Raw genomic sequence first — 25,448 nt, 5'->3', positions numbered from 1 at the left:
CCCAAAATTCTCTCCAACTCCAAAGACCACACTGTATTTTTTAGTAGTACATAGTAATTGTGTAATGTGTGAGTTTCACTGTGATGTTACTATGCATGCATATAATATACTTGGATGATATTCACCCCCCATTATTCTTTCTTGTCCCCCTTCCCTCCACCCCCTTTGTAATTCTTTCTTGCAGTCGTTACATGGGTTTCATTATGACATTTTCATACCTGCATGCAATGTACTTTGACCATATTCTACCCACCCGCCCTCTCCTACTGGTCCTTACATCACCAGCTATATGTCCCCATGAGCATGGTTCATGGTCCCCTGACCATGGTCAGGTCCACTTTTTTCAAAGCCCACTCTTTGTAATATATTTTTTATTAGCATACATTATAGTACAAAGGGATTTCATTGTTACAATTCCATACATGCATACAGTGTAGTTTGAACAAGTTCACTCCATCTATTATATTCCCTCAACCCCCTTGCCAAACAGTGTTTGGTGGGTTTTATTATGCTGTTTTCTTATGGATATACTTATACGTACATACACGCATACAATAGAAATGTACTTAATCCTCTTCACTCCCCAGTACCCTCTTCTGACTCCCTTCCCCTCTCCCACTGTCCCCTCCCACACAGTTCCTCTTAATGTCCCATTAATATTATCACCATCATCCCTTTAGGTCTAGATTCCACATATGAGTGACAATATGCGATATTTGGCTTTTTTGAGCTTGGCTTATTTCGCTCAACATGATGATCTCCAGTTCCATCTGTTTTCATAATTTCATTCTTTTTATGGCTCAATAATTCTCCATTTTCTTTATCCATTCATCAGGTGTTTGGCACCTAGGCTGATTTCATAGCTTAACTATTGTGAATAGTGTCACAATAAACGTGGGTGTGCAAATGTCTCTCTTGTATATTGAGTCACACGCCTTCATGTAAATGCCCAAGAGTGGTATGAGGTATAAGACAGTTCTGTTTTTAGGTTTTTTTTTTTTTTAGGAACCTCCATACTGATTTCTATAGTCGTTGCAGTAGTTTATATTCCCTCCAACAGTGTATGAGGTTCTTTTCTCCCTCAAATCCTCTCCAGAATTCATTGTTTTCGATGATAGCCATTCTGACCAGGGTGAGATGGAATCTTGGTGTAGTTTTGATTTGTATTTCCTTCATGGCTGAGAATTCTTCATGCATTTATTGGCCATTTGTACTTCTTCTGAGAACTGTCTGTTCGATTAATTTGCCCATTTATTAATTGGATTTTTTGTTCTTTTTGGTGTTCAATTTTTTTGATGTCCTTGTATATATTAATCCTTTATTCATTGAATAACTGGTAAAGATTTTTCTCCCATTCTGTGTATTGTCTCTGGATTCTGGTAATTACGTCTTTTGTTGTGCAAAAATTTTAATTTGATACAATCCTATTTGTCAATTCTTGTTCTTCATTCCTGGGCAATCGGAGAACTATTCAGAAAACAATTGCCTATGTCTATGTTTTCCAGTGCTTTTCCTATGTTTTCCTGTAGTACTTTCAAGGTTTCAGGTGTTACATTAAGATCTTTGATCCATTTTGAACTGGTTTTTGTAGAGGGCAGGAGATAGAGATCTAGGTTCAGTAGATAACCAGTTTTGCCGGCACTATTTGATGAAGAGGCCCAAAGCCCACACTCTCAACCACTCTGTCCAAAAGTCTTCTCTGTCCAAAATTCACCTGTCTGAACCCACTATCTCCCTCTACAATACTGTCACTAGCCTGTTTGGGTGTTCATTACCACTTTCTCATGACAGCCCATTCAATTTTTGGACCCCACTTTGTGCACACTTTGTGAACAAAGAGGATCAGTTGACTCGTGGCCCGTGGACCATGGGGGACTGGAATGGAGCACGGCCTAAGGTCCCTGACTAGGCCATGTCTCGGAGGAAAGTTCCTTGCCTCTGCCTTGTCCATCCAGGAGCTGGAGTGCCAGAACCATTAGGTCTCAGCAAGCCCCAGCTAGAGGTCAAGCCCATCAACACCTTTGGTTGGTGCCCAGAGCAGAGGATGACCCCAGAAGGACAGAATGCCTTTGCAGTGTGTAGTGGGTTGTCAGGTACCAGTTTCAAACTTTGAAAGGCAGGCAGATGCCCTTCCCAGGGATCCCAGAGCCTGGGATATGAGAGTTCATGGCTGTGTGACATTTGGGTGACAGCGAGGAAGAGGCAGGGATTTGGCCAGGACCTGATGATGTGGCTGGCTGCTCAGGAATCGCTACCTTCTTCCTCACCTCACTGCCACCAGGGAGAGGCAAGGGAAGAAGCCAAGCCTAGCAACACAAGGAGTTGGGCTGCTCCCCAGAAGAGAAGCCTTGGGCAGGGGACCTGAGACTGTGCAGGGCAGGGGGCAGAACGGGCTGCTGGTGCCAAGGGTGTGGCAGAACCTAGGTCCCCTGTGTGTGCTTAGGACTACCTGTGGCTGGCAGAGCACCAGCCATCTGGACTGGTGGTCACTAGACCACCAGGCATCACATGGACACACAAGAACTGTGGAGGGTCTGGGGGAGGCTGCTCTCTGCCAGGACCCCTCCAGTCTGGAGGTGAGCAGGTGCTGCCCCCGGGACATGAGGGAGGCTGGGAAGTTGGGGCGGAGGCAGGGAAGTAGCCAGGATCTCAGCATCCCTCTCCATCCACAGTGTAAAATTTTAAGGCCAGGAGGATATTTACGAAAGAGTAATGATTTTCTTCAAACAACTTAGCAATCCATTGCTGGCATTTATGACCTATGGCATTGACCTGTCTGTCCAGAATGAAGACAGAAACTCCCAGTGAACTCCCATGAGAATCCCTCTGAGACAAAGGCTGGCACTAGGGTTAGCGTGTAGGAGGGCTCCTCATGACTTTCTGGAGACATACACCAAGCCCATTCCAGCAGAATAGAGGGTTGGTGCACCCTGCAGAGAGGGCCGTGCCCGATTTTGCCACTAGGGGTCCACAGCTCGCTACATCCTTAGCACTGTCACCATCTCAGCACTGCCACAACTCCAGTTCCTCATGCTTCTGAGACTGTCCTCCATGGGGGACCTTTGGTCCCCAGTGGTATCCAGTAAGCTGGAGTAGGTACAGGGCCCTCCAGGGATGAGGGATGCCTTACATAGCTACAGAGCTAAGCCACTGCTGGTGACAACAGGGAAGGCCCAGGTGGAGAAGGAGAGAGGAGAAACAGTAAAAAGTTTGGTGTCAGCTGCTATGTTTGGGAGCACCACCCACCACCAGGGGACTACTGACCCCTCGGTGTCTGCTGCGAGTTTTTGATAGCCCCAGAGCCTGGTTTCCCTCTTAACACAAAGCAAATCCTCAGCAGGGCCCAGAGAGCAAGGGGCTGAAAAGAGATCAGTGTGCCTGCTGAGTGGGAGGGTGGTGCTGGTCGGGGGCCCAGGTCGGGGAGCCCCTCAGCACCCTAAGAACCCCAGGCCTGGAAGGTTTCACTGGAAGAGGAGCTGGGGCTGAAGTGAGAAGTGAGACACACACGAGTTTCCGGAGAACTTGGCAGCCAGCACCTCTGTGTGCTGCTCAGATGAGTGTCAGAAAACACTCCAAGTCACTTCAGGGGTTTTCGGAGGCTGGTCCCTGAGCTGCTCAGGATGAGGAGGGGCAGGACCCAGAGGACAAGGTCTGTGTCCATCTGTTTCCCTGTGACCAAGGGTGGCTGACGGTAGGGGCTTATCAAACCCATCAGCTTATCACTTTGGCACTATGGTCAACTTGGAGGCGTCTTCTTTGCCTCTCCAGTTATCTGGTCAGTGATGACAAACCTAAGCCCTGCCCACCCCTCTCCCTCACCCCTTGGGCTAACTCTCTTCTGAGAAGGGGGCAGGTGAAAGCTGGCCATGCTCCAAGCCTGGGACCCACTGGTGGTGACTCGAGCCTTCTAGAGGTCCAGGCTAGCCAGGACTGGAGCTGTGTCCATGGCTACCCTCCCCCATAGTGCCCTCTCTGACTCTGAAAAATAAGAGTCATGAGGCCTCATTATCTTCATTCATTTCTCAGCTCCACCCAAAAGCGACAGGGCCCATGGTTTGCAACGAACTTTCCCAGATCAACTGATTTCTCGGCAGCAAGGGAGGGCCCCATGACGAGGCCATTTGAAATCCCAGAAGCAGTTTTCTACTTACGACCTCACTTTCTGTTGCTCTCTCCCTTCCCCTCCACAGAGCCTTCTCTTGTGGAAAGTGATTCTCTCACGGTGTCACTCAGAAACGCCCCCAGCCATGCACTGCTTGGGCTGCTGTGTGGTCAGAGGTGACGCAGGAACAAAATTAAATATAGCAAATCTCGTCAGCTGTGCTCTGCATCACTATGGACGGAGCTGTGCTGTGGGGGGGCTGAACAGCTCTTCCTGAAGCCCTCGTGGGGAAGAAGGCCTAGCCAGCTCTATGCTGTGTTGACCACTCAGGCCAGAAGATCTGTGGCCCCCTTCCCGGCCCAGGGCCCCACATCAGAGGAGCTGCAGTGACACCACATCAGAAAAAAACAATTTGCCTGCTCTCCTTTCTTCTGACCTCTGCTTCTGTCATTTTCTATAATGACATTCTATAATGTCTATAATAGCATTCCTTTCCCAGTGGGGAACACAGACAAATTTAAATTTGAAAAAAAAGACATCAGCCGTGGAGGTTATCTGGTCCATGGAGGTTGCCAGTCAGGTCTGGGGCAGGTGAGGTGCCCTGCAGTGTGCCCTGGACCTCAGATCTCCCATGAGAGCAGCTGGGACCTGCAGGGGCCTGGCTGGGGCCAACCCTTCCTCCGCTGCTGGGCCTTTCCCGGTCAGGTCAGATCCTGGTTGCCAGAGAGGAGGATGCTGTGTTCTTGGGGAGCTGGGGAAGTGAGATGGGGAAGGGTGGGAAGCCAGTCTAGCTTGGAAGGTAAAGTGACATCAGGACCCTTGGGACAGTCCTTAATCAACTTCCACCTCTCTTGGGAGGAAGACTTTCACCTGCTTCTCAAGGAAAAGAGAAGCCAGCAGCCTAGACATCTGCTTGTCCATGTGCCCAGCAAAGCTGGAGTCCAGCCCTGCTCATGGTCCCTGTTCCCTTGGGTGGGGTCTCCCTGTATCTATGCTCAGGGTCCTTTCCATTGTCCTCTCAGGGACACAGGGGGAAGCCAGGGCCTCAGTGCAAAGACTTCAGAGTAAAAACAGTCCTATCTTCAAGTTCTGCTGCATCCCTGACATCCAATGTTGTCACTTGGACCAAATGTCAGTTGCTCCTCTGAACTGGAACTCCATTCATTCATTCAATAAGAATTCACTGAGGTCTTCCTAGGTGTCAGACACTGTTTTAGGTGTGGGGATCCATAGTGAGCACAGTAAGGTTGTGTCTAGTGGGGAGACAGAGTAAGCAGAGAAGACACAGGGAACATCAGGTGGCCCAAGTGTACACAAGAGGCACCAGAAAGTTTAAGAGCTCCTCACCTCCGAGATATGATGAGAACAGAAGTCTGGAGGGAGGAAAAGCATACAGGGAGCAGGGGCCACAAGTGCCAAAGTCTTGAGGGACAGCCAGCTGGGACTGCACTTCCTGGCACTCAAGGGAGGCCTGGTTGCTGGAGCTGAGGCTGGTGAGGGCAACAGTAGGCTCGCCAGACCTCAGCGGCCAGGACACGTGTGACTCAGGATTTAACAGTCATTCTGATCACTGCAAAGTAAAGAACATAGGACACAGGGTAGGAAAGGGAAAACTAGTTAGCAGACTCCTGCAGAAACCCAGGTAGGTGGGTGTAATCCTAGCCACTCAACCACTAGCTGGGTATGGTGGCACAAGCCTGTCATCCCAGCTGTGAAGGAGGCTGAGATTGGGAGAATCACAATTCCAGGTCAGTCTGGGTAAAAGAGTTCACAAGACTTCCATCTCAATGGTAAAAAACTGGGCATGGTGGCCTATACCTGTCATCTCAGGTCAGCTTTTTAAGATCCTATCTTAAAAAATAAACAGAGTCAAAAGGGTTGGAGGGATGGCTGACGCAGTAGAGTGCCTGCCTAGCAAGCATGAAGCCCTGAGTTCAAACTCCAGTATTGCCAAAAAACAAAAGCAAGCCAGGGGAAATGATGGTGAGTACGGCAGCAGAGGGTTAAGAGGCAGTCAGACTCAGGAGAGATGTGTGTGCACGGGATATGTATGTATAGACTATATATTTCTAGTTCACATTGCTCACATAAAGATATAACATAAATTATACATATAGATATATAATACAGATACAATAAACACTATATTTAGTATATTTAATACTTAAATTTGCTGCCCATGTAAGGCTTTTTGTTGTTTCTTTGCAGTGCTGGGGATCAAACCAGTGCCTTGTATGTTAGCAAAATACTCTACCACTGAGCTACATCCCCAGCTCTATATGTTTAAATTTTTTATTAAAGAAAATTTCAAACATTTACGAAAGTAATTCCCAGGTATCCATCATCCAATCTCAATGGTTAACAACTGAGCCAATTTTATCTCTCCTCCCTCACACTCCCCAGCACTCACAACATCTTGTCATTAAATCCTGGACACAGTTGGAAGATTGAGGCAGATCAAGAAGATCAAGACGGAACTGTGAACCACACCTTGCAGCCGGCATCCTAGTGTAGCCCATCCTCTTGAACGCAGACGTACTGGCCACGCCACACGTTCCATTTCGTTTGGTTCCTTTCAGTTCACATCTGTCTCCACTGCACTCAGCGTCATCTTACCAATATCGCAACTTATCAGTTCATCCATCGATGCAGCTGACACGTTGGCCCCGACCTCACCTCATCTCCAAGGACCACTCACTTCTCCTTCTGGAGACACTCTCGTCCCTGGGTTCTGACCCTGCTACCCAGGAATCCTTGTCAGGCCCTCTTCTTCCCCCACATTCCAGTGTTGCCTGTCCCCTCTATTCCCTCACAGCACATTCTTCCCTATGACTTAGTCACTCTGGGCCTACTGACACCCCTCTGAACCGAGTCAGCCCTTCAGTTCATCATTGCCACACCACCACCCCATCTCTTGGCCTCCTAAACTTCCATCTCAGTGAAGAGAAGCTCCTGAGCCAAACAGCTGGACCACCTGTGACTCCTCCCTGTCCCTTACCCTCAGACTCAGCCAGTGCCGAGTACTGCTTCTGGTGAGGATAGCTGGCTTTTTCTGATGGCTTACTATGTGCAGGCACCACACCAAAGACTTTCTTACCTCATATAACCATCCCACACCCCTGTTAGCCCGATTCCACAGAGACAGCTGGACAGGGTCACTTTGCCAAGGTCACACAGATAGTGGCACAGAGCTGGGACTCAGAACTAGCTGGTCCCTTTGAGTTCAGGCCTTATATTTGACACTATAATAGGTGTCAAATGACTGAAGGTTGTAACTGGTTCTCCTCTGTCCCCTCTCCCCTCCAAATGCCCTAGCTTTCTCCATTCCATCCCCCCACCCCAGAATACCTGCCCTGAAGCCAGCACTTGGCCCCATCCTTCCAGTCCCAGCTCCTAGCTGAAGCCACCAAATCCCATCTCTGCATCAACATCATGCCTTCGGGGAAACCTCGCTACTCTGTAACCCTGTGAGGAGCTGGGATGGCCCTTCCTGTGCAATTATGAATATGACCGGCCAGGTGAGAGGTCATCAGCCAGGTCCAGGGACAGGGCTGTCTTGCTCAACTCTGTTCCTGGTGATGCTGCAGGCTTGAATGCTCATAGTGCATGCCTCAGACTCCCCCAAAGTGAGTCTGAACATGAACTGACTTCTCCAAAGAGCCATTGAAGCAGAAGGGAGGCTGTCACCTTCTTTCTGCTCCTTTGGGCTGTGGGGAGATGAGCTTTTCTCCTGGGGCAGTTTTGCAGGTATGGGGAGGCTGTGTTTTGCATTATAGCCTGGCGGGGGCGGGGGTGGAGGGGGGGTGTGAGGGTGGGGGGGAAGGGTGGGGAGGGGCCGGTGCGGGGGATGGAACTCCTGGCTTCAAAGGTCATACTTCCCTTGTGGCCAGGCCTTCTAAGTCAGGGCCCAGGTTGGAGCCACTCCCCCAGCCTCTGGACACAGCCATGCACACCCTCCTCCCTGCATCAAGTCCTTTTCTGACTGAAGCACTCACAGAAGTCTGCTTCCCACTTCCAGGTCTATAAGTCACAGCAGCAACTATGACTCACCAGAAGCAAGGGCAGGGACCCAAAGACTAGAAGGAAACACATCTGAGAGGGACAAGTGTGGGAATCATGCACGCGCCCAACCATAAAAACCTTGAGGATCCATCCATACTTGGGTTTACTAAAGGTGAAGTGCTACAGTCGTCCACGCAATCAAAGATAGGATTGCTACAACAGTAATGACAATGCTGTCACTTATATAGCAGTATTGTCTCAGGCACTAAGTACTTTAAACTTTAGTTATTCCTTAAAACAACCACATTAATCACTCCCGTTTTTCCAATGAGTCTGAGTGCCTGTCCATGCTCACAGGAGGAGGACACAGAGCAGCCAGACTTGACAGGCTGCTGGAGCCCAGAATCCGCTCTCTTTACCTGGTATGTCCTGGCAGCCTCTTGTAAAAGCTACCCTTTATGGAGTGACATGTGCCTAGTACTTCCCATGGGACCTTGTCATCTAGTGCTCATGGAAGCCCTAGGAGAAAGAGCTACATTATCCACATAGTTTGTGATCTGCCCATGGTCACAGAGTCAACAAGTGGCTTGTCTGCTGGACTCTACAACCCAGTGCTCATAGCCACCCTAAACCAGGGCCTGAAAGAAAAGCCCTGTGGCCATGGAGGGGCTGATGCTTGTTCTCAGCTATCACACAGGGCAAGGGAAGGGTTTGTGACAGACACAGCCATTGCCCAGCAGTGTCTCTAACTTCCCTCCTGGACTTAAGTGCCTTCCCACCCCATCCAGTCACTGCCCACAATTCCTGCAGGCTTTTTTTTGCCACTGCTGACCTCTTTGTTCTCTGCCGGTGCAGACATACACCTTTTCAACTTCTGCCTGGTCAGCCACCATGGCACTGTCACTTGGGTTTGGATGGCCCATCTTCTACCCCTTGAGGGGAACTTCTGGTCACTTCCTGATGTTCAGGAAAGTTCATCCTCTTTTCTTTGTCCTCATTCAACCACTGAAACAAGCAAACTAGCCATATTCTGCTTCTGAGCTAAACATTCCCATATTACATTATTATATATTACAATATATTCCTATATTACATTTCTGACTCACTGTCTATGTCCACAGAACCTCAACCCAGGTCTGGCCCTTATCAATGTTCAGAAAAACACCTGTAGGATACACAGATGGCCAATCACTGGCTCTCAGACACTCTGGAACCAGTTCCTCCCTTCCAGCTGTCCCTCTGTGTCACTGTTTTCATCAAGAACCTATCTAGTGGGACTTCTCTAGCATGCCTACTCTGGACAAGGTCCCTTCCATTTTCACTGGAGTCTCTGCTCCACCTCACTTCTCATAAGAGTCAATCCTCAGCTGAAGTCTCCAACAGCACTGGAAGGAACCATAGGCTCTTCTCTCAAACGCCCCCATTTGAGTAGTGAAGAACCAACTGTATCCACAGAGAGGTCTGGCCTTTGTCCCGGCTCTCAGTCCAATGGCTACAAACCCTTGGAAGAAAGAATCTGACTGTTCTTTGTTGCCAATGACTCAGGATGGGGTTAGTCACACCACTCAGCCACTGTGATTATCAGCCTGGCCTCTGAGGAGAGGACTGGAGGATGGGTTCAAGTGAGTAACCAACCATCAACCATTATCAACTATGCCTCTCAGTGAAACCAGGAAAAACTCTGACATCAACACCTGGGGGCACCTCCTCAGTGTGGAAATACTCTAAATTTTGTCACATATCCAAGTGCTGAGAAGGTGATGTGCTCTGACTTCATGGGGAAAAGACAACGGAAGTTGTCTGACCTTGGAGCCCTCCTAGACCTCCTCCCCTGTGCCTCCTCTTCTGGCTGCTTCTCTTTCCTTTCCTAGAATAAAACAAACAAACAAACAAAAACCAAAAAACTGTGATCTTATGTATAGTATCTTCTCGAGTTTTCCTAGTCTTTCTAGCGAATTGTTAAACTTGAGGGGTGTGTCAGAACCCCCAAGACTGTAGCCAGTTGGTCAGAAGTGAGGGTAGACTGATGATCCCTCAATTTGCAGCTGGGGTATAAGGGAAAGGCAATCTTATGAAGGACAGTGCTCTTACCTGTGAAGTTTTGCTCAGCTTTGGGGAACTGGTGTCAGAAGTCACCGTGCTGAATTTGGCAAGGTTGTTGCACAGTCCCAACGGGAGGATCCTGAATATAGCCTAAGGACCTCCCTGGCACCATTGTCTGGTTTCCCTTTCACAGAGGTCAGATTGGAAGCTGTATGTACACAACAGAATTTTATTCAGCGTTAAAATGAGGGCAATCCTGTCACTTGTGACAACATGGACAAACTGGAGGTTTATGGACATTAAGTGAAATAAGCCAGGCACAGACAGCCTCCCTCACATGTGGAATCAGGGAAGCAGAGAGGAGACTGGTGGTCATCACGGGAAGGGGAAGGGAGGATGGGGAAAAGGATGGACACAAAGTTCCAGTTAGAAAAGAGAAATAAGCCAAGAAATTTGCAGAATTGTATAACACATGACTATAGTTAATAACAATTTACTGTATCCTTATAAAAATCACTGAGAGTAGATTTTTATTTTCTTACTACAAATAAATAAGTACACAAGTGATGTATGCTAATTAGCTTGGTTTAGCAATTCCACAGTTCATCCTTTTTTATTTTATTTGATTTTGAGGCAGGGTCTCACTATGTTACCCAGGCCAGACCCTCTTGGACTCACTATCCTCCTGTCTCAGCCTCCTGAGTGCTGGGCTACAGGTGTGAGCCACTGCGTCTGGCTTTACAATGTATACATTTTAAAAAACATTTATATGCCATAAACATATACATTTTGTCAATTAAATAATAATAATATTTTGGAAAAAAAGATCCAAAATAAAGGAAAAACCTTAGCAATAAACATTTCTAGGTGATCTTCCAGAGGAAGTTAGTGAGAAGAAAAGGCCAGAATCCAAGGACAAGAATCTAGAGAGGAGTAGCCCTTGGAGGGACATGAAGCATGCAGGCCCGGGACCAGGTGTCCAGCTGACTGCAGAGCCCTTTCTCTAGAGGGTGCAGAGGGTGGCAGGAGAAAGGGACACTGCACAGCAGCCTCTGCATCCAGGTTAATGGCAGGTTCCATATTTTCACTGTCAAGGTGAGGTGATGAGCATCTCATCAGGGTCACAAAGAATTAGATTAAAACAGCAGAGTGAGTGGCAGGGAACTGATAGAGCAAATTGACTCCATCAGTGAATTGGTAAGATTATGGCTGTCTCTCCTGATCAAGATGTGTTAAGTTCCACTTAAAAAGTGGCCATTGTCAAAGCCTTGGAATGGACAACCTTCAACCTTGCCTAGGGCCTTCTTTATTGGCCCACCCATGTGATGTCACTTGTCCTTCTCTAAAGACTTCCACTTGTGAGAACAGTCAGCCTGGAACAGAAGAGAATCTGTGCCCAATGTCCTCCTTCCACACAGAAAACGGACCAGGTCAGCCTTCCCATGACAAGAGAGTTTCCAAGGCACCCACCGTACCTGGAAGAAGCCAGGTCGAAATGCTGTGCAAGGCAAACTTTCTTGATATTACTCTATGTTTCCCCAGGAGGCCGGCACTAACCCAAGCTCGGACACCTGTGGCCTCTTCCTTCTAAGCAAAGCAAAAGGCAGCAGCAACCCCAAGCTGATAAGATTAATCTAAAGAGCAAATTATGGTGTAATTTCCTATGCTGAAACTTTGTAGTTGATTTTTAAAAAAGGTTTCATTTTCCTATTGGTCTGATTTCACAGGAACATTTTACCTGTTTCTCTGAGGCATTTTTTCTCCTGGAAGAGAGACGCTGATTGGCCCCAACCGACTGACAATCTTGTGTAACAAAAATTTCCAATGTAAACTCATTTTCCCTCAGTTTCAGCAATTTTAAATCTATATATAGAGATATCTTTGTCAGAATTGCATTGTTAGCGTCTCCTGATAAACTAATTGTCTCCCATTGTCACTGACAATAGAGATTTATTGATGGGTCTCACCCCCCAGCTGACTGCTGCTCTGTTCTGCCTACTAGCATGTACTGGCAATCTTGTCCACGGATGCAACCGTTCCTTAACAGAGATCATCCAAACTTTGAATACACTCTCAGAGAAAAAAGTGAGTACACTGTCTGGCACCGTCTCTCCAGATGTTCTAGTGATGCCTTAGGTACTTCTGGCCCTGAGAAGAATCCAGCTGCTAGAGAAGTCAGTAGCTGGTGGCTGGGAGCAAGATGGGGAGCATAGCAAGACTTCTCCTCCATCACTTTCTTCTGGGGAATTGCAGGAAGTTTTCTTGGTGTGAAAAAGTTAGAGAGGAGTGTCAAGGATTTCTCTGTCCAGCTGGAGGTTAATTCTGTCTTTTGCTCTCTCGTCCTGCATATGCCAAGACTTCATGCACCGAGTTGACTGTAGCGGAAATCTTCGCTGTCCCCAAGGTAAGAAGCTACTCTGTGACCTGCTTTGACAGATGAGGGGGCTTGTGAAAGAAGGGCCATCTACAGTGTTTGAACAAGAAACTTCTTCAGTGAAAAACAAGCAGGCCAAATGAACTATAAGGTGTTAAATGTTTTTGTGCAATGAGAATTTTGCTTTTTACTCTTAAGCATGGTTTAGAGTTTCTGGTTTCACTTGAATTAGATGTGTAAAAGCTGGTGTTTGGTAATCCTGACTCAGATTTGGTCAAGTAAAAGCTCTATAGGTTTTACCCAGCCTTGGCATAGTACCAGGAACATAGGAGGCACTCAATAAATGCCTGTTGAGTGAGAGGATTTTTCTGGCCCATACATTTCTAAAAACCAGATACTCTCAGAAACACAGAGATTGAGATTACAGCCTGAGAGAGAGCTTTCACTTTGTCTAAGAGACTTCCTATGGCAACAGAAAATGTATTGCCAGAGCCCCTCCTCTTCTACAGCCTGGTCACCTACCAGCCTAGGATCCTGAGCTGGCTGTCCAGAGACCCTCAGCTCACTCCGACCTGTCAAAATTCTCTCCAGCCTGGCCCAGAACCATCCTGCTGGATGGAGTGGGGTCCAATCCATCCCTGCTTCTGCTTGGGCATCTCAGCTTTCTGCTTCCCTTGCTCTCACCCCCGCCCCTCCATCTGAAGTGGGAGGAGATAGATGTGACAGCTGATAGTGCATTTTCTCTGACAAACACATGACTACAGCCATATCAATAGCTCTGTGCACTGCAGTTCCTGTTTTCATGGAAACACACAACTGAGAATGAAAGCCCCAAAGCTCGATCTACTAGTGGTCTCCTAACTACCTGCTTTCCATGGGTACTAAGATGGGGTGACTTGGAGAGGAGTGAAACCTGTGGGTGGGTGGGTCACCCAGTACCCAGGCCATGAACAGGACTTGATCACTCCAGGAGGAGTTGTTGTTCAGACTTTTATCCTCACTGTCTGATTTCATTAAAGATTATTCCAAGAGTCTGATACAGGATGAGTTTCTGAAGGAATATTTATATATTATATAAAATGTATTCTATATAAAACATTATATAACTTGCAACTTTCTGTCTATATAAAATCTCCAAGTCCTTCAACCCAGGTGATACCTACTAGAAGCCGGGTCCACTGAGCTGTGCCCTGGGTCTTCCTGAGGCCGCGGCACTTCTGAGAAAGCTCTAGCAAAGGTGAGGGAAGAGACAGTTCACTGGGGGGGTCTGGAAAGGACAAAGCCTGTGGTTCTTGCCTCAGTTGTGCCATTAACTAGCTGTACATCCTTTGGCAAGTCTTCACAGCTCGTTTGATATCATTTGAAGATATAAAAGTGATCTTGAAGTTGACTTGACGGTTGGTTGAGTTGGTGGAAAGTGTTAATGTAAGATAGCCATGATTAAAGGCACAGGCTGGCAGCAGAGAAGCAAGGATTCTAAGAAAGAGGGTCCATATTTGGAAATGGCCAAACCCTTTATGACTGTGACACCCATACTGCACTGTTACTAGAAGAGCACCCCCACTGCCTTTCATCTCCTCCCTTTTCCCCTCTTACTCAGTTCTCACACATCTTCCTCAGCACTTCCATATAGATGGGTCCTGAACAAGTCCTCATGCTTTTGTGTCTCATAGGCATTCCCAAACTGCTTCTGTCTCTCCTGGAATTAACTATCTCACACTTCAACTCTTCTTTCCCTCAAAGACTCAGCACTGCTTACTTATGTATTAAGATATTTCTGAAAGGGGAAAGGTTATTTTCAAAAACCCACAGAAGTGCTATGTGGGAAAAAAAGATACTTCTTTGTGTTCCCAAAGGAGAATATATTTCCAGACTCCAGTGTAATGACTTTGTTTTTTTTGGGAATCAAGAATTTCAGTGTCTCCAGGTTGGATATCATCATGTTCTTTGCAATTGCTGGAAAGAATATTCTGACTAAATTCTAGGCTTCACAGGTCACACCTGCCTGCCTGTCAGTGAAACCAAGGTTGTCTGAGAAAGTGCAAAGTAGAAAGCAAGCAAGCTGGATGCTCTCTGAAAGACTTTTGGGCGGAACCAAAATGTGGTAGTTAAAAGTCCATAATTCTTTAGAGAGCTCTGTACTCATATGGTTTTTCCTTGCTTGTTGTTAATGAATATTCTTGTATATAGCACTGGCTGACTAGATTTGGGCAGCTGGAGATAATGAAACACGGTAACAATAGGACTTGATTTTTTTTTCATAGCCCTAAATGAGGCCTGTCAAGAACTGAGTTAGACCACTAATGGGGCCACTGCTGTAGAAGAAACCTCCTGGGTGGCCCTTCCTGCCACTCATATGAGGGACAGATTTGGTGTGGTCCTGGGATCATCTTTTGAGTCTCTTCCTGAGCAGTTGTGAACTGTCAGAGTGCATTCTCTGAGCCATGGCCAGAACCCCAAGGACATAAGAGCTCTACAGGCAGAAGGACACAATGTGGCAAGATGCTGGGGGTGGGATAAAGCATCATCTTTTGGCAGCAAAACCAATGGAACTAAAATTTTTAGGCCTTTGACTAAAACTGCCTATAAAATGAGTTGAAGTTTTTCCATTTGATGCAAACTCTTTTCAATTCTAATTTTATCTGAATTACTTTTAGTAAGTTCTTTGAAAAATATCTTCAGAGGGTTTTTTTTTCCTGCATTATGTGGTAAAGTGGCCAAAACTAACAGGCAGTTTAATTCCTAGGCTCCAAGCCAAAGATTCAGAAAAGTCTCACTAGGTTTTGATGGAAAAATAAGCAAAGGAGCTCTTCTTTTGGCATTCTCTCTATAGCAACAAGAGTGCTTTCATTTGGAAGCACAGTGAGGGGGGAAAGTGCAATCAGTCTTTTTTCCACCTCTCCTCCCCACCCTCTGCTCACTCACAAAGCCCAGAGCCCTGACACCTGGGACCTCTCTTACATTTCCTACTAGAGTCAGGATCAGGGTGTCACTCAGCCAGTTTACTAAGGGAAATGTCCTTCCACCCACCCTGCCCTGAGACATGGAGCCCCACAAAGGAAGGGAGAAATCTCTGTGGTCTGGAATTCCGGTGCCTCAGGCTGGGTCTGTATCTTCCTGGATAACCCTTAAAATTTGTTTTGCACTTCTAGAGTATAGTCTACAGACATAAGAGATGGGCACACATACTTACATTGATTACTCACTGCCAAAAATCTGCTACAACAGAGAACTGATAAATTATGTTCTCTCAATCCCATGTTCTTAGAGACTACTGAAGGACTTAAGAAAATGCCTGTAGTCTATGTTAAGTGTGAAAGGACATAAAACAGTATGAACAGTTGGTCCCTATTTTGGAAAAAAATGTATTAAAACAACCTGGGAAGGTATTTATTGAAATACTAATAGTACAGCTAAAAATATACTTTGATAGGAAAAATAGGTAACTGTAAGAACTTCAGATCTGCTTGGACAGTGCGTCCCTATGAATTCCCCAGGGATCTTGTCACTGTACATTTTGGCTCAGCAGGTCCAGGGTGGGGTCTGAGTTGCATTTCTAACAAGCTCCTGTGAGGCACCCATGCCACTGGTCCATGAACCACACTTGGAACACCAAGGGCCAAGGGCAGGTCCCAGCAGAAGCTACAGACAGTTTCCTTATCTAAACTAAGATGCAGAAACAGAGCTCACAGAGACCACGCTCCAGGTTCTGGGGCTGTGCTTCAGTGGAAAATCAGAGGACACACCAGGCCTGGATAGACTGAGACACAATCCCTCTCCCATGCTCCCAACAAGAGCTGTTTGCCCATTTACATATTCCCTCTTCTCGGTCCCAACATACCCAAGAAAACCCATGTGGCCAGACCCACGTTAGCACTGCCAGCATTCCAAGGCATTCTCACTGTGCCCCATTGGAGGCCAAACACCCCTTAAAGAACCTCTTTCCAAGGCCCAGTTCAATTATACCCTCTCCCAGGAGCACTCCCTGTGATGCCTCCAGGCCAGGCTCCTGGGCACCTTGTCCTGAGCACACTGCTCTGTCTTCTGGGGAGGGCCAAATGGAGAGTGCTGCCCAAAAGGATGGTGGACATTTTTTCAGCAAGTATGGTAGGTTTCCAGGGAAAGGTGGATTCTGAGCCTTCACAGGAAAGAGAGCAGCATCTGATTAATGCTCACACAGAAACTGGCTGCAAAGACAGATGGTCCTGCGTTCCAGTCTTCACTATGTCACTTGCCTCATTGGCTGACTTTAATTCAGGTACCTCTTCAGCAAAACCGTCCATGGGAAAAGAACTTGGAAGGTTCTGAGAAGGTTGCAAGTAATTGAGAGAGGTTGTTGATAGAGATTTATCACTGCCCAAGTGGCCTTCCTTCATGTCACAGGAATACTTGAATATAGATCCAAAGTTGAGCAAATTCACCTTCTCCGGTTACCTTCCTGGAAAGAAGAAATCAGATGGAAAAACAATCTCTTTCCCATGCTGAAATTAGAGTAGCTCATAGCTGTCTATGGCATTTCTCTTTGTAGAACACAACAGAGAAGGAACTCCTGTGCAGGGCTACAGCTGTACTTCGGCAGATGTATAACCCCCAGAGCAAGGTGACTCAGTGCTTGACTGGGCACAAGGACCGGGATGTCCTCTCTCGCCTGAAACAACTCTACAGGATCTTACACAGCATGGTTCAATCGGTATGCTGCGTTGTGTTCCTGGCTGCTAGAGCTTGGCTTCCCAGTGGAAAACAGCTTCACCTCCAAATGATCCTCCTTATTAGCTGTAGTCCCCACAAATAACCAACATCTTCACTCAGCAAGCATTTGTTGAGCTCTTCAAGTGCCAGGCGCTGTTCTAGGCCCTGAGGGTGCAGCATTAAAGACAAGCAGGTAGAACCTCTACCCTCATGTTCTAGTGGGGGAGCTAGAAGAAACAGACATGTGATATGCTGTCTAGTAGTGTCAGTGCTATGAAGAAAATCATAGGAATAAAGAGCACTGATCATGGGTGAAGGGTCTGACACAGGAGTACTGACATTCTCTGAGCAGACATTTGGATTAAGTGAAGGAGCAGGTCACACAGCTAACAGGCAGAAGGAACTACTAGGCAAAGGCCCTCGGGTGGACATGAGCTCCATATGTTCACCAAAGTAAGCAAGGGAGACTTTAGCAGATTAGCTCACACAAGTGTTTGAATTTTTCCCCAAAGATGGTGGGAAAGACATTCAGAGTTTTGAGCAGTGCAGAGATTGATACTGTGCTTTAAAGGTATCACCCCAGCTACCATCTGGTAAATACAGTGAGTGGACATAAGTGGAGAAGAAAGATGGCCTGTCTGGAGGCTATCATAGTCGACCAGGAGAGAGAATAACAGGGGCTTAGACAAGGTGGGAGCAGGGGAGGTGGTGAGACTTGGGGTATAACTAAACATAGAACCAGAAGGACCTGCTAACAGCTTAGCTGTGAGGGATGAGAGAAAGAGGAGTAAAAGGGGCCCTCTTGGATCCTGGCGAACCCCTTTGGGAGAAGCTAGTATTGGTTGCAGAGACATGAAGACTGGGACAAAGCAGGGTTGGAGTCAAGCAGAAGATTAAATGTTTGTCAAGAACTTGGGCTGGGATGTAGATCAGTAGCAGAGCACTTATCTAGCAGGACAGTAACCTCTTCCCTCATAAAACAAGTCAGGTAGCTATTAAATAGCTGACTGGACATGTTGAGACGACAATTAGAGTCTAGAGCTTAGGGAAAGGTTAGGACTTACAATTTAAAATGGAGATTTTTTTATAGAGACCATTTAAAACATAAATGAAATGGGGAAAGAAAAAGATCCAAAACCTGAGCCTTGAGGAGGAGCCAGTGAAGGGGACTGAGTATTTGCCAGTGAAGAGGGAGAAAACCGAAGAGTATGTGGTACCCCTGAAGAAAGCAAAGACTCTCTTCGAAGGACAGAGTGATCATCACTGTCAAATGTCCTGAAAGGTCCAGTACAATGTTGACAGAATGGCCATTGAGTTTGCCATGATAGAGGGCATCAGTGATGCTGGTATGAATGGAGGGGCAGGGAAGTAAGCCAGACTGAAGTTGATTCAGCAGAAAACAGGGTGGCGAGAAGTTAGAGAAGGGGCAGTGAGCACAGAAAAGTCTTCGGGAGAGTTTTGCTGTAAGGCACAGCTGAGGAGCAAGTACGGCCTGAGGGAGGTTCTTTAGGTGGGGTGTATTCAGCACGCTAGTATCTGAATGGGGATGATCTAGGGCAGAAGGGAGAATGGATGCTATAGGAAAGAGGGAGAATTATAGACAAGAAGTCCTATGGCCAATGGTGGGTGTTATCTAATGACAAGCAGAGGAACTGGCCTTAGAGAGGCACAAGAACCTTCATCCCTTCCCTGGGCCTACTGCCTTACTTATAAGGTAAGGGGATGCAGTGGGGACCTGGCACAACACACATTTCTCTTTATATCTTCTTAGTGAACTTATGAAGTAGGCACCATTGTGAATCTTTTATAAATTAAGTAGCTTGTCCTAAGCCACACAATTAATAATTGGTAGAGCTGAGCTCCAAACTGTAGCAGTGGCCTGGTGGTAGGCACCAGGATGCCTTCCTTACTTTAGAGCCACTGCTGCTGCAGTACTGCTGTTTCATGGGCAGGAAGACAACATGAGCGCATTTGGCTCCCCAGGCCAGGCAGTCATGCACAGGCCAAGCACGGCAACAGGTAGGTCTGAGCCCACACCTTCCTGTGAGAAGCCCCTAGCTGTGACACGCCTGAGACTGTGGCATCCCTGAAAGCAGACAGCTAGTGGTGGTATAGTAACCAGTTCTAGAAGTGTAAGTGGCATTTACCAAAAAATAAGCAAACCCTGCTGGCCTAGTGGCAGAGTCAGACTTCCAGTCAAGCTAGACTTGGTTTGATTATTGTTAACTGGCAAGTGTCAGAGTCGGCTTGACCAAGTAGACAAAGTAAATAGGCCTGGTAGCAGACTAGAATGCTTACTGATGCAAGCTAATGAAATGTTTCTTTTGTAGAAAAACTGTCCTGTGAATGAATCCATGCAGACCACTCTGAAAAACTTCTTGGAAAGCCTAAAAAGGATCATGCAGAAGAAATATTCACAGTGTGGAAGCTTATTGTCTTAATTTATCAGTTTAAGTAGCTTTATTTTTAAAGTATTTATATATTTATAACTAATTATAAAATAAAATATATGTAGACTCTCACAGTCTCAGCATTATGGTATGGTTCTCTTCACCTGGCAAATGAGCTTATGGTTTGCAGCTCTTAAAGAAACCAGTTTAGTTATTGAGAGGCTATTAACGGTGTGGGAGCAAAATGGAAAGACCACTTCCTGCTCGAGGAGTTCCTTTCTCACTGGGGACATGATCCAAATAGAATTAGAGAATACAAGGCCACTGGACAGGTAAATGCCAAGAGAGCTCGCAGAATGGGTCCATGTGTTCTACTAACTTTCACATATTTCTGAATTGAAAAGGTTTCAGCAAGGCTGGGGTGTGCAGTGGTAGAATTGCTTGCCAGGCATACACAAAGCCCTGGGTTTTGAAAACCAGGGATTGACAAAAAAAAAAAAAAAAGAAGAAGGAGAAGAAAAAAAAAGGCATTAACTGGGTTCTTAGAACATTCTTCTCCCATTGGCATAAGGAGTATTATATTGAATCTGTAGAAAAAATACTCCTCACACAGTTCAGTTTTGTAGTTAACAAAATTTTAAATTATAATAATGCAAATTCCCTTGGTTCTCAACTCTTAGAGCCACCAATAGACAAAGCACAGAAGACTTAATTACAATTAAAGAACAGATTATAAATGCTATCTACCTGACAATATAAAAGGTATAACTGAAAGTGGTTGGGAGGTCAAAGCAGAAGCAAAGAAAAAAGCAGGGGACTAATATCCACAGGGAGGAGGTCAGTTATAACAATGCTGACTAAAGTTGATGCAGCAAGAATAAGAAAATTGGTGGCATATTCCTGTAATCCCAGCACTTGGGAGGCAGGCAGGAGGATTGCACGTTTTAAGATAGCCTGGGCCACATAGCGAAACTCTACCTCAAAAGGTAATAGAACTCAAAATAATTTATTATAAAAATATGGAAGGGAAGCCAGGTGTGGTGATACACACCTGTAATCTCAGCTACTCAGGAGACTGAGGCAGGAGGATCACCATGCGTTTGAGACCAGCCTGGGCAACATAGTGAGACCATCTCAAAAAACAAAAACAGCTGGCACAGTAGCTCATGCCTGTAATCCTCGCTAGGGAGGCAGAGATCAGGTCAACAGGGGCAAAATGTGCAATTACTCCCAGCTATATGGGAAACATAAATAGGAGGAGCACTGGCCTGGGCATAAACCAAAGGTCCTGCGAAAAATAAGGAAGAATGAGTTGGGTGCGTGGCTCAAGTGGTAGAGTGCCTGCCAAAACACAACAAAGAAACATTTATGAAATAAACCTTCATTTTTCAAGTTGATAAATAAATAGTTGGAAAGAGTGGTCATGAGTTGATGACTGCTGTTGCTGGGAACAGGTACATGGGAACTGACAGTACTTCTCTGCTTTTATAAATATTTTAGAGTTTTCATAATAAAAAGTTAAAAGTAATGAATCAAGAAATCATTGGAATTATTCACGATAGTCACTGGACAAATCAAAAACAAAAAAAGGAAAGATAGTTTGCTGGGAAAGGAACTTAGACTAAGGAGGGATGAAGCAAGGTTGGAAATTGTTAGCTTTCCATTATAAGTGTGTGTGTGTGTGTGTGTGTGTGTGTGTGTGTGTGTGTGTGTGTGAAAGAGAGAGAGAGAGAGAGAGAGACCATGTGCATAGCAAGTGTGTGACCATGTTTATTTTGAAATTAAAGTAATTTAAGAGACAGATAATAACAAATGTTGGCAAAGATGTGGAAAAACAGAACCCTTATACAAACATAGCTAGTACAACTGGAAAAGGGCTTTGCGCTTTCAAAGCTGGCGTTCTATCACTTGAACCACAACTAGCCCATGAGTGGAAAATGATATAGCCGCTTTGGAAAACAGTTTGGCAGTTCCTCAAGTAGTTAAACATAGTTTATGCCTCAGAAATTTCAACCCAATACAAACACAAAATACCTGTCAGCATATGTCTACACAATGTTCATGATGGCGAACAAGTAGAAGCAAGGCGTATGTCCCTTGACTGTGAATGGATAAACAAAATGTGTTATGCCCACACAACAGAGTATTATTTGACAGTAAAAAGAAAGGCTGACACGTGTCTCAAAATGGATGAACACTGGAAACATGAGTAAGCCAGATACCAAAGAGCATGCACGATGTGATTCTATTCATATGACATATCTGGACTAGGAAAATCCAGAGAGGCAAAACCAGAATACTGGTTGTTGGAGTAGGAGTGGTAGATGGAAGGGAGTGACTGCTAATGGGCCTGGAGTTTCTTCTGGGGAGGATGAAAATGTTCTAAGATAGTGATGATGGCTGCACAATTCTAGGAATAGACTAAACACCACTGAACTGTGTGTTTTAAAAGGATGAATTTTGTAGATATGAATATCTCAAAAAAGCTGCTTTTTAAAAGAAATTAAAGGGAGAAAAAGAAAAAACAAACCAAGTGTCAAATCATTAGAACTTGCCTCTTAAAACATGTTCTCTGTAAGAATATGGATCTAGTAACAGTGATTGAGCACTATTTTCATCCTCTCTTACATGTGACAAAAATTAATACTAGTACTAAAATTACACCAAAATAAATAACATCTTTTTAACCCTTTCAAAATAATGGGGAAAAAATCAAAAGCTTAAAGTCTCACCATGACCACAGCCAGTTTCACCCTGCCCACATAAAATACCAGCATGCCAAGGGCAATAAGTGAAGTAAGAGAGTCATGGAGGCTTCTGAGGCCAGCAGGAGAAGATACACACCGAGAACTTTAATTTCCTCTCTCCTTTGATTGCAACTCATTTGCATTCAATGGCTGATGTGAGCTGTAGTCTGCCACAGGATATGAGTTGTGGGTTACACTTCGTGTATGAGACCAGGATGATAAAGGAAAGGCTGTCAAAAAGAAAGAACAGACCACAGAAAGGACACATGCAGGCTCAAGACTGGTCCGTCACAAGATAAGTTTCGATGGTCAAGACACAAATCACGGTCCGATTTACTTCCACACAGGCAGTCCTGGACTCTGGATTTAAGTCTCCAAAATAAGCCTTTGAATTTACCAACAGAATGAAAGAACATGAATCCGGATATTTATTAAATAAATGAGTGGGGAAACTTTAGGATTAAGTGAAAGTTTCGATGCTTGTAAGTTAAGCATGTTCGCTTAGGCAATTTAGCCACAGATGGTGCCTGCTTCTCGGGATATGCCTGGTCTGTGTGTGGAATGTGTGACACTGACAGCAAAGATTGAACCATTTCACTCCCACCCCCATTAGCTACCTCTGCCTTACTTAGCTGTCATACCCAGTATCTCCTGAACGACCTGCCCTAAGGCCCAGGCATTGTCTTAGCTGGCGAGAGAGCATCTCTTCTAAGCCAGCTTCTTCCTATCCAACTTGCAGCCTCCAGGCTGTCTTGCTCCTTCTTATTTCCTATGCCAATGTTAAGCCAAACAAAACTATGTTTAGATGTTTTGTGTGCTCACCATGCACTGGGTCCCTACCAGGCATCATGAGTAAAGAGATGTAAGGACACATTTGCTCCTCCAGTCTACACCAGTCATGAGTTCAAGAGAAAGAACTGAGAAGACAGGGAGGGTGGTACTCTGGCTGACTACCATGTCAGCTCCAGGGTCCAGGTCTGTACCTCATCTGTCCTTTTAGCAGCCATGTCTGGTTTTCTTCCATTTGATCTTTCCCCACATTTGCTTTTTTAAAAAAACAAACAAGGTGAATGACCCATACAAAGCCATTTCACAATAGGACCCAGGCCTATCCCTCTCCTCAGACCCATTTGCCCCCATCCCTTTTGCCCTACTTCAAGCACTGACCAAAGCACAGCATCCAAACATGAGTTCCCCTTTCCACCCAGAATGCTTTCCCCACTATTGAAGCGCTTCCAATCTCAGTCAGTACTTCACGGGAAAAGCAGCCATTTCTGACACTTTGGCCAGGCAGCCGCCATGCAAGACATCATGCTAACTGCAAGGGAAGAATGCTAGCTGACCATTCATTTGCCACAGAGCTCTGTGTGTGCTGCATTACCATTCTCCCTCCCCCCCTGAGGGAGGCTGTGAGTTTTCCAACACAGGGCAGGCAACCATTAAGTAGATGTACATGTACAGCAATGGGCCTCAGAAAACACACAAAAAAGGATGGTGGATGACTGAGCGGCATAACTCATGGTGGAGTAGAAATCAAGGCCTACCTAAAATTGCTGTAATGACTCTGGTACTTTTAGACAATATCCTCTTGTTAGGCAATATCCTCTTGCTAAGATTGGTATCGACTCTGAGAAGTATTTTATTCAGTTGTAAAGTCCCAGTTCTTTTGTACAATTGGAGAAATAAAGCCTTTGATTACAAACTAAAATTTCCCCAGCCCTCTAAAAAGAGATGGGGGAGGGGAGCAGGTGTGGAAGAATGTCTGATCTGTTATATTCTTTAGTCAGAGCCATAAACGTGTTTGGGTATGACAATCTGATGTTCTGATAACATTGATAAAAGTAACGTGAAGGTTGGGTCGCAGGAAGCCTAAGATAAATGCTGAGAGGAAACAGGTTGTTTTTGAAGTAGCCTCTTCATAATCATTTTCCCACACATTTGATCAACTTCCGATGGAGGACTGAATACCTGATTTGCTTTGCAAATGAAACAGCTTAAGAAGGAACAATTCAGCTAATATGGTAACAAATGTGTTTGGAGGCTCCTTCAGCTGGCTGTGGCTTCAGAGCTGAGTCCTGTCAGGCACCAGTTAAGTATGGTCTTCATTTATTTGGACAGCACCTTGTTTTAAAAATGGATTCAAAGTGATTCATTGGAAAAGATTAGGACAGAAAGTAACAATGTTATTAGGACCAAACAAGAAAGAAAGTGGGAAATGGTGATCCCGAGTCAAATAGACTAGAAGGAGACCACAAAATTTACAGTCCTATTAGCCAAAAATAAATAAATAAAAACACATTCTTTTACTTAGTCTTGTCATCCCTGAAGAAGGAAAATAATCCCTCAGGGTGATAGAAGAGATCACTCTAGAGGGTCTTCACAAGATGACATAATGGACATGTAATAAGCACCCAACTGACAACATGGGCACTCACAGTGAGTGAGCCCCTTAGGGGTAAGGCATGGACAAAGTGGTTCCAGAACTCAACTATAGAAGAGGGGCACAGGTGCAAAAATGACACTACTTATTATCTTGCTTGTGGCACAGCAGGCCTTTAATTTTATTGTTATGCTCTATATACACACAGGAGTTATATAAACTAGCGGCTGGGAAAAGACATCAAGTCCTGGAATGACCAAAGGAATCTTCTCTCTATGGAAAAAGCACATTTTAAAAAAAAAAGTGCTTTGAAACTAGTCCATAATCAAAATTTCTCAAAGTCCACTTTGAATTTCTTAAAGTTGCCCAGCAAAATGCCTGGTAATCAATATTTGTCAAAAGACTGTGTGATTGACAATAATCCATGCAATGCTATTGCTTTGGGGTACTCTAGGTTTATGAAGAGCCTTTGGATGAGGTCATAGTGGTGTTATCATTGCTTGCAGGTCACATTCTGCACATTCACTTCTTTAAACTATGCACTGAGAGCTGGTGTCTGTTCTCAAATACCCAAAGAAAACCATAACAAAACCTGCATGGAATATTTATGGTAAAAATAAATTTTATCAATGAGAAGTATACTTAAAAACATTCCTCCCAAATTTCTGATTCATGTGATTTCTGTTTAGAAGATTCACAATTACACAAGCCTCTCGTACCC

General features: G+C 45.4%; 1 protein-coding gene across 1 annotated transcript; it reads left to right on the top strand.

Moving 5' to 3' along the window:
• The first annotated feature begins 11,871 nt into the window (after nt 1–11,871).
• Il4 (interleukin 4) lies at nt 11,872–19,651 on the top strand. The gene is made up of 3 exons (XM_020175976.2): nt 11,872–12,232; nt 17,050–17,211; nt 19,541–19,651. Exons 1-3 carry the CDS (start codon nt 12,104–12,106, stop codon nt 19,649–19,651), a joined length of 402 nt encoding a protein of 133 aa, XP_020031565.1. The 5' UTR covers nt 11,872–12,103.
• Nucleotides 19,652–25,448: the final 5,797 nt, after the last annotated feature.

This window comes from Castor canadensis, chromosome 16 (genome assembly GCF_047511655.1).
Source record: "Castor canadensis chromosome 16, mCasCan1.hap1v2, whole genome shotgun sequence".
Classification (NCBI taxonomy): Eukaryota; Metazoa; Chordata; class Mammalia; order Rodentia; family Castoridae; genus Castor; species Castor canadensis.
This window is presented reverse-complemented; position numbering and strand designations above follow the sequence as displayed.